Raw genomic sequence first — 15539 nt, 5'->3', positions numbered from 1 at the left:
ATAGAAAGGGGAGGACAGGTCTAGAAGGCGATGCACAAGGTAGTGTAGAAGGCAGAGGACAGGTCTAAAGGGAGGAAGGAGCACAGAATAATGTAGAAGGAAGAAGACAGATCTAGAAGGAGAAGAAGCACAGAGTAATGTAAGAGGAACCAAGGGTCCGTTTACACCAACCGATATATTGTTTGAATGAGCGAACAAGGTCAGAGTTCGTTTGTTCACTTTTTGTAGGAGGAGGAGGTCAGGTCTAGAAGGAGAGGCACAGAGTAATGTAGGAGGAGGAGGTCAGGTCTAGAAGGAGAGGCACAGAGTAATGTAGGAGGAGGAGGTCAGGTCTAGAAGGAGGTGCACAGAGTAATGTAGAAGCAGGAGGTCGGGTCCAGAAGGAGAGGCACAGAGTAATGTAGGAGGAGGAGGTCGGGTCTAGAAGCAGCAGGACAGGTTAATGTAGAAGGAGGAAGATCGGTCTAGAAGGAGAGGCACAGAGTAATGTAGAAAGAGGAGGTCAGGTCTAGAAGCAGAAGGACAGGTTAATGTAGAAGGAGGAGGTCGGGTCTAGAAGGAGGAGCATAGAGTATTGTAGGAGGAGGAGGTCGGGTCTAGAAGAAGGAGCACAGAGTAATGTAGAAGGAGGAGGTCGGGTCTAGAAGGAGGAGCACAGAGTATTGTAGAAGGAGGAGGTCGGGTCTAGAAGGAGGAGCACAGAGTATTGTAGGAGGAGGAGGTCGGGTCTAGAAGGAGAGGCACAGAGTAATGTAGGATGAGGAGGTCGGGTCTAGAAGGAGGAGCACAGAGTAATGTAGGAGCAGGGGGTCGGGTTCAGAAGGAGAGGCACAGAGTAATGTAGAAGGAGAAGGTCAGGTCTAGAAGGAGGAGCACAGAGTAATGTAGGATGAGGAGGTCGGGTCTAGAAGGAGGAGCACAGAGTAATGTAGGAGCAGGGGGTCGGGTTCAGAAGGAGAGGCACAGAGTAATGTAGAAGGAGAAGGTCAGGTCTAGAAGGAGGAGCACAGAGTAATGTAGGAGGAGGAGGTCGGGTCTAGAAGGAGAGGCACGGAGTAATGTAGGAGGAGGAGGTCGGGTCTAGAAGGAGAGGCACAGAGTAATGTAGGAGCAGGGGGTCGGGTTCAGAAGGAGGAGCACAGAGCTATGTAGGAGGAGGAGGTCGGGTCTAGAAGGAGGAGCATAGAGTATTGTAGGAGGAGGAGGTCGGGTCTAGAAGAAGGAGCACAGAGTAATGTAGAAGGAGGAGGTTGGGTCTAGAAGGAGGAGCACAGAGTATTGTAGAAGGAGGAGGTCGGGTCTAGAAGGAGGAGCACAGAGTATTGTAGGAGGAGGAGGTCGGGTCTAGAAGGAGAGGCACAGAGTAATGTAGGATGAGGAGGTCGGGTCTAGAAGGAGGAGCACAGAGTATTGTAGAAGGAGGAGGTCGGGTCTAGAAGGAGGAGCACAGAGTATTGTAGGAGGAGGAGGTCGGGTCTAGAAGGAGAGGCACAGAGTAATGTAGGATGAGGAGGTCGGGTCTAGAAGGAGGAGCACAGAGTAATGTAGGAGCAGGGGGTCGGGTTCAGAAGGAGAGGCACAGAGTAATGTAGAAGGAGAAGGTCAGGTCTAGAAGGAGGAGCACAGAGTAATGTAGGAGGAGGAGGTCGGGTCTAGAAGGAGAGGCACGGAGTAATGTAGGAGGAGGAGGTCGGGTCTAGAAGGAGAGGCACAGAGTAATGTAGGAGCAGGGGGTCGGGTTCAGAAGGAGGAGCACAGAGCTATGTAGGAGGAGGAGGTCGGGTCTATAAGCAGGAGGACAGGTTAATGTAGAAGGAGGAGGACCAGTCTAGAAGGAGGAGCACAGAGTTATTAGAAGGAGGATGACAGGTCTATAAGCAGGAGGACGGGTTAATGTAGAATGAGGAGCACTGAGCAGTATGTAAGGCTTTTGCCAGTTAGCAGATGTTTAGTGACTTTGATCAATGTGGTTTCAGTAGGGCGGTATATAATTGGTTGCTGTGGGCCACAGCGCTGTTCCTATTAGCAGTATTTTTATCTGTGAACTCCCATATGCTCTATATCCCATTAAGACCGTCTCATCTTATGTTTCCTGCAGGCTCAGCAGTCTGGGACATGTACTCAGATTTTCCTCCTAGTGAGCGGACAATTACTTTCCCAGGACAGAAGGTGAGGCCCCCTTATAGTCTATATCTATAAGATCCATATATAAGGCATACTGTAGGGAAATTTGGCCCGGGGAATGACTAATGGTGCTCCTCTCATTTAGGATAATGGGTCAGTAAAGCAGGTCCACTATCAATCTGAAGACATCCAACGCGATGAACTAGTAAGTAGAGCACAAGTGTTCTCCCCCTGCTGGTGGTCCTGAATATACATTGTCTTATGTAAAATCATTTAAGGGTCTTCTGAATCATCAGAGATTCACGAATTATTTTAGGATGGACTTCCCCTTTAAGATACTCCAGAATGTTGGAAAACCTGGCCTAATTAGAATGTCCTCTATATATAATAACTATTGCAAGTGTAAGGCCATCCATACACCTTGTCCAATCCAATCTGATTAAACACATATGCCGATAAATTCCCACCGTCTTAGAGATGCCACGTTCATTAGTTTAGCAGTAATTCAGTAAAGATTTATCCTACAGGAACCGGACACCCTGGTCACGTTTAACCGAGGAGCTTTGATTGGTCTGTTGGTGGTGGCGGTTGCCGTGGCAATGGTTATAATCATCAGCCTACTTCTCATCAGACGCAAGCCCTATGGGACCATCAGCCATGGGATTATAGAGGTGAGATGTCTCAATGATCTTGTAACGTTCAATGGCTGGAGGGCACCCCGAGGGCTCTTTAGTCATTGTAGCACGGAGACTGAGTAGCAGTATTACGCTGCTCAAAATCATGAAGGAAACTCTTAAATCACATGTTGGTTCTTGATGATCTCCATCATCTCCAGGCTCCTTCACGCATGTCACATGTGCTCAGTGTGACCTTCTCTCATCTGTCAACAGAGTGGGGCACCAATGGTGGACCTGCCAATTCTGATGTTCTCTGGCGAATACTAACTGAGCTGCACGGTGTTGGTCTGTGAGCACAGGTCCAACTAGAGGACGTCGGGCGTTAATGCCACCTCCATGGACTTAGGTGTATGACAGTTTGGTCACTAGCCCACTGGAGGTCATTTTGTAGGCTTCTGGCAGCGTTCCTCCAGTCTTGATGCCCCTCTTAAGTCCTGCCTAGCTCTACTCTATTAACAGCCCCGTCCTGGTATCTGCTCCATGCTCTTGTGATTGTTCTCAGCAAGAGAAACCAAGTAATCTTGTAGATATGATACCTTTTAATGGCTAACAAAAATACATGGTGTTACAGCAAGCTTTCAAACCTCTCAGGGTTCTTCATCAAGCATAATGGAATAGATCCGAAGAGGCATGCATATATATACATACATATGAAAGGGCACAGACATTGTGTGATTAATTTGCACTTAAAACAATACCAGAACAGGATGAGTAGAGACGTAAATACTTAATTAGTTCACTGATGAGGGATGTGAAAGTTTTATGGTCCCTAATTTGGTCTTAAGGTCCATTGACATGTAACGATTATTGCTCAAAATTTGTTCAATTGAATGAAATTGAGTGATAATCGTTCAGTGTGAATGCAAAACAATTGCTCACTTGTCGTTCGCGGTTGTTTAAGCTGACTTTTCAGTTGGCTTAAAAAAATTCATTAGCTCGCCGGCTTCTCATCCTGTGTAAATGCCCCTCAATCCGCGCTTTCCATAGGAAGTGAAGCACTGCGCAAGAAGCGGCCAGGAAGCCTGTGAGCCAGTGGCAACTCTTTCAGTTTAAATGCTCTGCATGAGAGCTGACTACTATATCGGTGACGTCAGCGCTCGTACGGTGGTTTACAAGACTATCGGCCCATGTAAAAGGGCCTTTAGGGGGTCACCAGGCCAGAGTGTTATCACTGCTATAGATTTCTCATAATCTCCTCGCCTCTTGAGATGTTGATGTCTCTCTTGACAGTGTCAAAGATTGTTATAAACGTGTACTCCCAAATTCTTTTGTGATGTTGAGATTTAAAGTTGTCTTTTAATGTAACTTTTATATATTCTATGTTGTGTCCGTGACTGGAAAAGTGCTCGGCCACAGGTAATTCTGACATTCTCTCCTTAATCGTGTGGCGATGGGATCTCATCCTCGCTTTCAGTTTTGTCCTCTTGCTTCAACATAAAGGACCCCAACAGGACATTTACTGCCCAGGATCAGGTACACAACATCAGACATGGAACATGTGACTGTCCTCGGGATCTTATAGTCCTGCTGTGTGTTGGGGATCCGTATCCTGTCCGCAGTCAGTACATGTCAGCAGGTCTTACAGCTCCTTACCTTACAGGGATAAGTTCTTTTTTGTGTGTCAGAGGACAATGCACTCCTGATTATAAAGCTCCTCAGAGATGAAGGTTGCCTGCAACACAGAAGCGGAGGGTCCGGGAATATGGTTATCAGACGGTCATCCTTGTGTAGGTATGGTGGAGTTTCCTTGCTGTTTTCCTCAGTACCTCTAGCTGTGGATTGTAGGTCCCTACTAGAGGTACACGATTGATTGTTTCCTTCCTTCTCCTTGTATTGGAGTAGTTGATTTCTGGGTATCCTGGTGGCTCTGGTGATTTGGTCATCAATTGAGGTGGGATGGTAGCCCTGATTTATAAATGCTCCTTTAAGATGGTATAGATGTTCCTCTCTGTCTGTTGGGTTGGAGCAGATCTGGTTGTATCTGATGGCCTGGCTGTAGACTATGGACATTTTGATGTGTTTAGGATGGGAACTGTCCTTTTGAGGTATATGGGCCGATCAATCGGCATAGGGATGTCTGTATTGAGTTGTTTGAAATTTTCATGGTGGTGCCCAAAAGGTTTATTTCTGTATATGAGTAGCTTAATGTCAGTTTTATGGTGGGGGGGAATGCATTGAATCTCTCATGGAATTTTATTAGTTCTTGTTCGGTGTGGGTCCAGATGATCATGATGTCATCAATGTAGCGGAAGTAGGCCAATGGTTTGCTGGGGCAGGAGGCCAGAAAGTCACTCGCCAGTTTTGCCATGGAAAAGTTGGTATATTGCGGTGCCATTTTACTGCCCATGGCGGTTCCGGTGAGTTGCAGGAATATCTCTTTGCCAAAGGACAAATAATTGTGTGTGAGGATGAATCTTGTGAGTTGTAACACAGATTCAGAGGCAACCCCATTGGCCTCAAGGTGTGCCTGGCAGGCGGTCAGTCCATCTTCGTGCAGGATGTTGGAATATAAGGATTCCACATCCATGGTGGCAAGGATGGGACCTATGGTTGACAGTGTGTTCAGTAGGTCTGTGGTGTCCTGCAAGTAACTGGCTGTATTTCTCCCCAGTAGTTTGAGAATACAGTCTACTCATCCTGAGATTCCTTCAGTGAGGGTTCCCACACCTGAGATAATTGGCCTCCCTGGGTTGCCACTTTGTGTAGTTTGGAAAGCATGTACAATATACCAACCCTGGGTATCAAGTCCAAAAGTTTTGCGGAGACCACAGACAGGCTTCTGATGACCCTTCTCAATTTCCTCATATGTTTTTAAGTGGGGTCTTGATCCAGTCTGATGTAGTATCTAGTGTCCGTCAGCTGTCTGTCTGCTTCTTTCGTGTAGTCTGAAGTATTCATGAGGACTATAGCACCACCCTTATCCGCAGGCTTAATTGTGATCTCCTTGTTGTTTTTGAGTGCATATATGGACTGACCGCCTGCCTGGTACACCTTGAGTACGAGTATACCTGATACAGGAATCAACTTTTTGGAGACCACCATAAAAATTTCAAACAACTCAATACAGACATCCCTATACCGGAAACCGATTGATCGGCCCACATACCTCAGATAGGACAGTTTCCATCCCAAACACATCAAAAAGTCTATAGTCTACAGCCAGGCCATCAGATGCAACCGGATCTGCTCCAACTCAACAGACAGAGAGGAACATCTATACCACCTTAAAAGAGCATTTGTAAATCAGGGCTACCATCCCACCTCAATTGATGACCAAATGACCAGAGCCACCAGGATACCCAGAAGTCAACTACTCCAATACACATCGAAGGAAAGAAACAATCAATCGTGTACCTCTAGTAGTGACCTACAATCCACAACTAGAGATACTAAGGAAAACCGCAAAGAAACTCCACCATACCCTGAACAAGGATGACCGTCTGATAACCATATTCCCAGATCCTCACCTTCTGTGTTACAGGCAACCTCCTAATTTTAGGAACTTTATAATCAGGAGTGCATTACCCTCTGACACACAAAAAATAACTTTTCCGTGTAATGCAAGGAGCTGTAAGACCTGCTGACATGTACGGACCACGGACAGGATACAAATCCCCAACACACAGCAGGACTATAAGATGCCGGGGACATTCACATGTTCCCCGTCCAATGTTGTGTACCTAATCATGTGCAGTAAATGTCCTGTTGGGGTCCTTTATGATGGAGAAAGAGGACAAAACTCAAAGTGAGGATGAGATTTCATCGCCACACGAGTAAAGAGAGAAAGACAGAATTGGCTGTGGCCGAGCATTTCTCTAGTCACAGACACAACATAGAACATATGAAAGTTACTATATTAGAAGGCAACTTTAAATCTCAACGTCATAGAAGAATTTGGGAGCACAAGTTTATAATCATCTTTGACACTTTCAAGACCAGAATGAACCTCTGAGGGGGCTTCATGCATCATTGGAGAATGAGAAATCTGGAGCAGAGATAACACTCTGGCCTGGTGACCCCCTAACACAAACGTAGAAACCATAAAACGTTCAAATGCCTTATCAGTGGACTAATTCAGTATTTACTCCTCTACTCATCCAGTTCTGCTATTGTTTTGAGTGCAGATTAATCACACTATGTCTGTGCCTCTTCATATATATCATATATATGTTTCTTCAGATCTACTCCATAAGCCTGAGGAAGAACCCTGAGTAGGTTGGAAAGCTTGCTGTAACATCATGTATTTTTGTATTTTGCCATTAAAAGGTATCATATCTACAAGATTATTTGTTTTCACTTGCTGAGAACAATCCCAATTTGCTCTACTGATTAACACAATACCAAGCCGTTTTTTTTTTACCTCCATGCTCTTGAGACTGCTGGGAGACAGAGCAAACCTACTCGGAGGAGCAGGACTACCTGTACAACCTGATTGGGCTGCAAGTACCGCCTCATGCCACCAGTAGTGACAAGGACACCAACAATACTCAGTACTAGAGAAGGATCAGCCAAGAAGGAGAGTGGAATTGTCTCCATTCCTTTTTTCGGGGGTCTTGCTGTCACCCCTCCGGCGCTCCTGTTGTCACTTTCATTTACACCAGAGCAGGTGAACCTGATTCACAATTCCTACTGCTTACTAACCGGACAGACTGATATCCCTGAAGTGTAAGTGACCCGGGGCTTTACTGTGAGGATGTGTGTTTCTGACATGCTCTTGAGCGGTGTATGTTAGTACATACCAGGCAAACTGCAGGAATCATACATGTCAGCCCACAAGCTGTTTATTAGGTGGTACTGTGGTCCATGGCTATCCAGCTGTGACAAGACTATGACTTGTAGCATGCCCTGCAGACATACTGGGCGTTATACAGGGTGCAGCCAGAAACCTGATGCAGTCCTATACTGAGATACCAGGAGTGTACTTGAATAGGAAGGAATGGATGCACTACATGATGGGACGGCAAACGGCCCCGGAACATGGATGTCAATTTTGTGTTGTGGCCCCTATAAGAGAGAGTGTATGACCCAATTACAAAATTAAAGAGTGGAATGTGAGAAGAGGAAATCTGCTTTCCACATCTCTCTACGCCCCCTCCACACGAGCGTATGCATATTTGCACGCGGCTGAGCACAGCGTATTTTCAGACTGAACATTTTTTTTGCGAGCGCATCGGCGTATTTTACCGTACTTTTTCCGCCCGCAAGGCGTGCTACAAACAGATGTGCCGATTGCAATGGCCAATTAGTCTGAGTTCCAGATGTTGTCTCTTTCCAGCCTAATTACGCAGCATATCACGCATCTCCAGGCGTATTGCATGTACATTGGCGCACACCCCATTGACTTATATGGGGACTTTTGGTGCGCAGATACACAGGAAAGTAGGAGCATGCGGTGTTATTTTTTGTCCAATCGAAAAGCACGCTCAAAATACGGACATACGAACAAACCCATTGAATGGCTCTATTCTCCGCTCATTGTGCACAAATGTGCCTTTGTGATGCGGGCCAAAGCCCCGCGGGATCGCTGCTGTTATGGAAGTTACCCGCCCTTATCTGTAGCAGATTCAGGCACCGATCCGTGTTGGGCCCCCTTTTAAATACGCTTTTGCGCAGGCCGTGCCAACAGTACTTACGTTTCCTTCTATAGCAGCACGGCACTTAGAGACATGCAAAGCGGGTTTCTGCTTCTCATGTGCCGCTCTTCAAATTTGCAATTGGGTTTTACTAAGATGACCAGATTTTCACAGGTTCAAAGTGGGACAAAGGGGTGTGGTCAGGGGCGGGACTTATCACAACATATGATTTTACTTCTGTGATTATAAAAAGTACAGGGCTGTTTTAAAATAGACAGGGAGCAAATTCTGCAGCATTTCCGCATCCAAAAAAAGGTCAAAATCCTACACCAATGGTGCGGACTATGACTGATTTCATACTATGCGGCGCTCCCCCTTACCTCCTCTGTAGGCTTCCAGTTGTCAGCGCTCCCCTGTTTTCGGTTCCCAGCTACTACTCCTTGGGGTTGCTATTACTACTTGGGGCCGATATAGGGGTCACTGTTACTATTGGGGCTGATGTGGGGGGCACTTTTAATATTGGGGCCAAGTATTAATAGTGACCCCCTGAAACCGATATACTCACCCCTCTCGGTCTTCAGAGCGCCGCTGTTCCTCCTCTCGGCGCTGCTGCGGTCAGAAGTGTGTGCACCCAGAGCCTCCACATCTTTCTTCCAGCATAACCAACAAAAAGCGGTCAGGGGAGGAAGATCTCTGGTGCACACACTGCCATCAGTGCCAGTGAGTGATTACCAGCCGGGAAGCTGAGGCACCAGTATAGGACACCAGTAGTGAGATAGAGCGCTGGATTCGGCTTTTTGACTCCCCCTTGTATTTCCGCAACCGCTAGAGAGCCACAGTTTGGAGAGATTTTGGAGGGGGGGTGTATCTTAGGGACCCTTATAAATGTAGATTCGTCCAGCTCTTTGTGTTACCATCCCCTTTTACTACACAGGTGGAAGCGTCCAGGACCCCCGAAGACAAGCACCTGAGTAAGATGCAGAACCAAGGTTACGAAAACCCAACTTACAGATACCTTGAAGAGAACAACTGAGCAACGAGGCTGGGTTCTATTATTTTGGGCACAGGGGGAGGGGCTTTACTTCAGGGGAGGTACAAAAAAAAGGGGGTTGGGGGTGGGGACACAGGTATACAGGGAATATTTACTAAATAGGGAGCGACTGAACAGCCGGATTATCTGCTCCCGCAGGAACAATGTTGCAGGGTATAAGAACTGTATCCACTGTGGCATCAGGATTGATCGTCTCAAACCAACCACCCGAAAAACCGTATGATACTGCGCTGAGCACAACAGGTTAACGTTTTCGTCTCTCTCCCCTGTAAATGCACTTAAATTATTTATGACTGAGAAGGGAAAAGAGACCATTCAGCATTAACCTCTCGTTGTGGGATATCTCTCAGCTAGAACGCCCCCTCCCTCCACCCACCCCCACCGACATTGAGTTGCGCCGAAACCCTTCCCTGGCCCTAATATCCATCAGCGAGACCAGCATTGCATCGCAGCAAACACTGAGGATCAGCGCGTGTCATCAGCGTCCAATTGTATCACACCCCACACAATCATTCGCTGCTGCTTCGTAATTTATTTACTTTCCGAGTCCTACGTGGTGGGGTGCTTGCACACCAAAAATCGTAGCAACCTTCCAATGTCGTGCCGCAGGTCATATTTATCTCCACACTGACCATCAGCCCTTCCTGCCATTTACTGATTTTTTAACCTTTTCTCAATAGTTAATTTGCATTTAAAGGGCAACTCCATAGAAAAAAAAAAAGTCTCGTCATCACCAGTCGGCGGTGCTATTCTGTAATCTAGCTAGCTGCCTTGGGGTGAGAATATCCGTGACAACCAGGTAGTCATAGACCTCATTTTAATTCCACACAGACCTGAACGAGATGGGAAGGGCCGTCGTAAAAAAAAAAAAAAATCACTGTCGAAAACTGCGTTTTTTTTTTCCTCTGCAGTCACAACGTACCAGCAATGAAGATCAATGGGCGCAGGATGGAGTTCCCCTTTAAGCAGTGAATTTTTTTAAAAATCCTGAAAAAAAGTCCTGTTATTAGGCCACGACTCTGGCGATTAGTCAATTATGGCATGATTTACTAGGGAATTAATTCAACAAGTGCCCCGCTATTGGTCGCGAGCACAAAAATGGCTGCCGCTACCATAGTCGGGGGTGTACTAGGATATGGATATTTTTTTTTTCCAAAAGGCAGCGGCGTTCCATAATAAGCCCCTCTTTGCCCTGTGAATAATTGTATTACGTACCGACGGATCTGGCCGCGTGTCTAAAGTGCCAGGCGTGCTGGAGATGTGTTGTATATACATCTGTACATACGCATTTTAGCCGTTTTCTTTCATCTCGATTCTATATACTGTCCACCTTTCTCATGATACGACTACTGCACAAGACTAGAGTTTAGTTGTTAGCGTTGTAAAAAAAAAAAAAAAATCACATCTGACTAGCGGTTCTTAACCACATTAGCCATTAGGGAAAAGTCTACCGGCCCACGTAAAATCGGTAACCGCACCAATATCATCGTTATGTCCGATTTTTGCCAAAAGTCACCACTAACAAATGGGAGGAGGGAGTGGAGCCGGTCTATTTTGTTCCGTTCGCTCAGCCTTGAGGGTCAGTCTTATGAAAAAACGTCCCCCTCCCCCTAAAAAACTACAAAAAAACGTAAAGTAGACTATATTGTAATGTGCAATGGCAGGAATTTCCGGAACACACCAAAATTAGCCAGATTGGTTTTTTTTGTTCATTAGGAACATAATTATTTTGGGTATTGGTAGTGCGCATTTTCCAAAATTTGGCATAAGACCACCAAATACTGTAATTGCTCTAATGGCTTTTTTCGCGTGGTCGCGCCACCAAGTAGAATAGCCCATGTGACTCAGGCCGAGGGCTGTGGTTGACGTTTTTTGCTTCCTAATCCCGTCACTAACTCATCCAGCTGATTACCATGTCCTCGTGGCTACAAGCATGATGTCTGTCGTAGAATTTACAAATAACGACCGGATCGATCCGCCCGTCCGTAAATTACCAGGAAAGCGAGACGAAAACACTTTTAAAAGTTGACTCCGTACGGCGAACACATCGCAAAACACCGAAACAAGAGGGACCATTTGCTCACTGACGACCAATAAAACTTAATGCTTGATCATTGGGCATGCCTGGTAAATGGTTCTTGTAAATACAGTCATGGAGTGAAGAGGCGGGGCCTGTAAATTATACAGTGCATGTTAATTACTGTACTCGTTAACATGTGAATACAATGACCAGGAGGCCAGGCCTCAGGTGGAAAGGGCAGAGCAAAATCTGGCAACCTTGCCCATGGCAACCACTCCTTTCATCCTTTAAAGCTGCCCTGGAAAATGAAAGCTGAAATCTGATTGGTTGCTATGGAAATTCTACTCCAATCAGAGTGGAAAATAACAGCATTAATCTGATTGGAGGAGCAGCAGCCAATTGGATTGCAAGTCTCATTTGAGGGCAGGTTCTAGAAGAGAATGGATTGGTTGCTATGGGTAACCACCTGAGCTGTGGCCTGAATTAGGTTGTGCACATAGAACCCATCGTGCCCGGCAGGGTCACCGTTGTGTATTCAGGGTGAACATAGGGGGGCACTACGTTCGCCAGTGTGACATGACGACTGCTGAATATAATCATGATGATACGATTTTGCTGTATTTTCAATTCTCACCATCAATAAATATTAACTTAAGATAATAAAGGATTGTGGAAATAATGATATTGAGCCGAAAGAGGGGGAAACCGTGTGTAATTGTGATGTTGTGTGTACAAGCAAAACAGACAACGCAGAATTACACCTCGTACAGGACAGGAGAAGCAGTGTATCAAATACAAACAGCCACTTATCAGTTAGTATGTGAGTGCTTCTCATGCTCCACCCTCTGGTGATGTCATCGAAGGTCCTACAACATATATAAAACACAGAGCCTGACCGACAGAAGAACTACACAGTTAGGGCTCTTGAAAAGGAGAGGACAAAAGTAACAAAATGAGAATACAACAAAACCGTTATTATCTCAGACACAACTAAGCGGTCCTGACAAAAGACACTGACCTAGCGTCACCATAGAGATCCAGTGAGCTGAAGGACCTGCGGTGACGTCACTGCTGTGGGAGGAGCCATTGTGCAGTTTGGTAAAAGAGATCCGATAGACTGGAGGACCTACGGTGTTGTCACTACTGTGAGCATATATCTATATTACACTCAAGTTCAGGACTATCCAGCAACCTAATTGGTTGTTTGGCTTGTCTGATTCAACCTCATTGGTTGTTAGTGTCGAACTTGAGTGTAATATAGATATATGCATACTGCGTAAACCGACAGCAGCTACTACCAGGACCTGTGGTGACGTCACTATCATGTGATTGCGTGTGTGTGTGTGTGTGTGTGTGTGTGTGTGTGTGTGTGTGTGTGTGTGTAGTCAGGAATCACATGAACAGGGGTGATCACTATATCCAGGAATCTTGTGATGTGTGAAAAAGCAAAACTGTGTCTGTGTGTGAATTAGCATGCAGCAGAGCTGTGTGTTTGTCATGTGCTGTGTGCGTGATGTGTGGGGTCAGGATGGCTGTACAATGTAGTATAGCTGTGTGTGTAATGTTCTCTGTGTGTGATGTGTTGGGTCAGCATGCATGCAATAGAGCTGTGTGTGTAATGTGTGGGAATCAAGATGGATGTAGTAGAGCTGTGTGTGTGATGTGTGGGAATCATAATGAATGTGCAATGTAGCAGAGCTGTGTGTAAGATGTGGAAATCAAAATGGATGTACTACAGCTGTGTGTGTAATGCGCTGTGTTGTGTGGGGTCAGGATGGATGTAGTAGACCTGTGCATGTGGGGATCATTATGCATGTACCCTGTTGTACCGCCTCGAGATTGGATACAAGATGTGATACAGGCTGGCATGGGGGCTCTAGTACCCTGTTGTATCCAAGCTAGAGGCGGTACAAGATGTAATATGAGCGGGCATTGAGGCTCAAGTACCCTGTTGTACCTCCTCTAGCTTGGATACAAGATGTGGTACAAATGGCATGGAGGCTCTAGCACCCTGTTGTACTGCCTCGAGCTTGGATACAAGATGTGATATGGGCAGGCATGGAAGCTGTTGTACCCTGTTGTACCACCTCTAGTTTGGATACAAGATGTGATATGGGGGGGGGGGCATAGAGGCTCTAGTACCCTGCTGTACCACCTCTAGTTTGGATACAAGATGTGATATGGGGTGGGGGGGCATAGAGTCTCTAGCACCCTGTTGTATCGCCTCTAGCTTGTATACACCACTGCAAACTAAGGCTATTTTGGTTGTCAGAAGCCGTACATGTAATGGGCGCTATGAGACCAAATGTCCTTCAGCCAAGAGCCTGGAAATGGTTCCGACAGACACAGGGGGTGTAATGGTGGCGCTCCCTGTCTCTGGATGGCGAACAATGAAACAGTTGGGGCTGCTCATGCTTGTCGGACAATCAGACGCTCCTCCCTACTGGTGGTCTGTAGGGGGCGTCCTGAGCCCGGTCACCTTGTGTGTCCTCACACATCCACTGGTCCCAACACCTCCTAACAGTCTGGTCAGACCCTCCTCTCTACTGGTGGTCGGTAGGGGGTCCTGAGCCCGGTCACCTTGTGTGTCCTCACACATCCACTGGTCCCAACACCTTCTAACAGTGTGGACAGACTCCTCTCTACTGGTGGTCGGTAGGGGGTCCTGAGCCCGGTCACCTTGTGTGCCCCCCATCCACTGGTCCCAACACCTCCTAACAGTCTGGTCAGAACGGCCCGATGGGGGACGATTCATGGATACGACCATCCAGCTTCTCACATCCCAATAATGTGCCCCTCTCAGACTCTGGGAACGGGGTGAAATCTCTTCTCTGCATCGTAGAGGAGTCTAGTGGTCAACAAGCTCTACAAGCGGAAGAAGAGGTCACTACACACAAGGAGTCTCCGAGAGCCTCTTAAAGGGCCAAGGGGGGGAACCACTTTTAGGGGCTCCGGTGACAAGACCGTCCATCTAATCACCACAACTCTCAGCATTTGTATATCTGCCTGAGATGGAACTGCAGGACGGGTTTTGCAGAAAAATGACAACTTCGTCGGGGGTCGGGGGGGGGGGGGGGTGTCACACTGCGCAGCTTGATATACTACATCTAGTGCTACAGAGTATAAGCAGTAACAGTTGCCCTTTGCTGCACTCAGAATTAAAGGAAACCTCTCCCATCCAATCCATACCATAGGGTGAGAGCGCTTCTACACATAATGACTTACCTGACATTATTTGCCCATGCAGCTTGTTTATATAGGAAGATATAGTTCACTCACAAATCGTTCATTCACTGCACCAGTGAATGAGAACGACTGAATGATGGTATTTAAACCAATTAGTGAACAAGCCAACAGTGATCTTTATGCTTACATAAAATAAACGATGAGGGAGCAAATCGTTCATCGCCGTTTACACGAAACAATTATCCTTCAAATTCAAACACCACAGACCTGGCCACTGCGGTTTTCCAGCCGTATGTGAAGGCAGCCTTCACACTTGGTCTTAAGACCCATTTACACACAACGATTATCACTCAAAATTCATTAAAACAATGGCTTTTGAGCGATAATTGTCGCGTGTAAATGCTACCATTGTTAGCTTTTGGCCGAACAATGATTTTTAGTTCAGCATAAAAGCCATTGTTCGGCCTGGCAGCTGATAGCAGGGACCGCACACTGTGATTCTCCACGGGGGGGGGGGGGGGGGGCACTGATAACATTGTTTTCAGCTACTGTCAGGAAAACAATGGAGCTGGATGCAGATAACAGACCACCTGCTGTTCTCTTCATTACATGCAAATGAAGCCAATAAGCCACTACAGTAATGGGCATTAGTGCCTTATGCAAAACGATCACTCAAACCGTCATTCAAGCTATCTTTTGAACAAATTTTGAGCAATCATCTTATGGGGCTTTAGAGTCTGACTTTTCTTCTGTAGTGCATACAGTACCAACTTCCAGGGGTGATAGCGAATGAACAGGGTGCTGCAAAAGTACAAGAAATACACCTCTGGATACGGTTATTAAAAAAAAAAAAAAAAGTTCTCCAGTCACATACAAGCCTGCAGCAGGCAGAGGGCGCTGTGCACTAC

At 46.4% G+C, this 15539-nt stretch overlaps 1 protein-coding gene across 2 annotated transcripts in view; it reads left to right on the top strand.

Moving 5' to 3' along the window:
• Positions 1 to 12109, top strand: part of APLP1 (amyloid beta precursor like protein 1) — a 66751-nt gene extending 54642 nt beyond the window's left edge. For both annotated transcript variants that reach the window (XM_066606412.1, XM_066606410.1), the window contains 4 exons: positions 2099 to 2169; positions 2270 to 2329; positions 2652 to 2795; positions 9309 to 12109. In XM_066606412.1, the coding sequence (XP_066462509.1) occupies positions 2099 to 2169; positions 2270 to 2329; positions 2652 to 2795; positions 9309 to 9407 (374 nt within the window). In that variant the 3' untranslated portion in view covers positions 9408 to 12109. The remainder of the gene's footprint in view (positions 1 to 2098; positions 2170 to 2269; positions 2330 to 2651; positions 2796 to 9308) is intronic.
• The last annotated feature ends 3430 nt before the right edge of the window (positions 12110 to 15539 follow it).

This window comes from Eleutherodactylus coqui, chromosome 6, assembly GCF_035609145.1.
Source record: "Eleutherodactylus coqui strain aEleCoq1 chromosome 6, aEleCoq1.hap1, whole genome shotgun sequence".
Taxonomy (NCBI): domain Eukaryota; kingdom Metazoa; phylum Chordata; class Amphibia; order Anura; family Eleutherodactylidae; genus Eleutherodactylus; species Eleutherodactylus coqui.
This window is presented reverse-complemented; position numbering and strand designations above follow the sequence as displayed.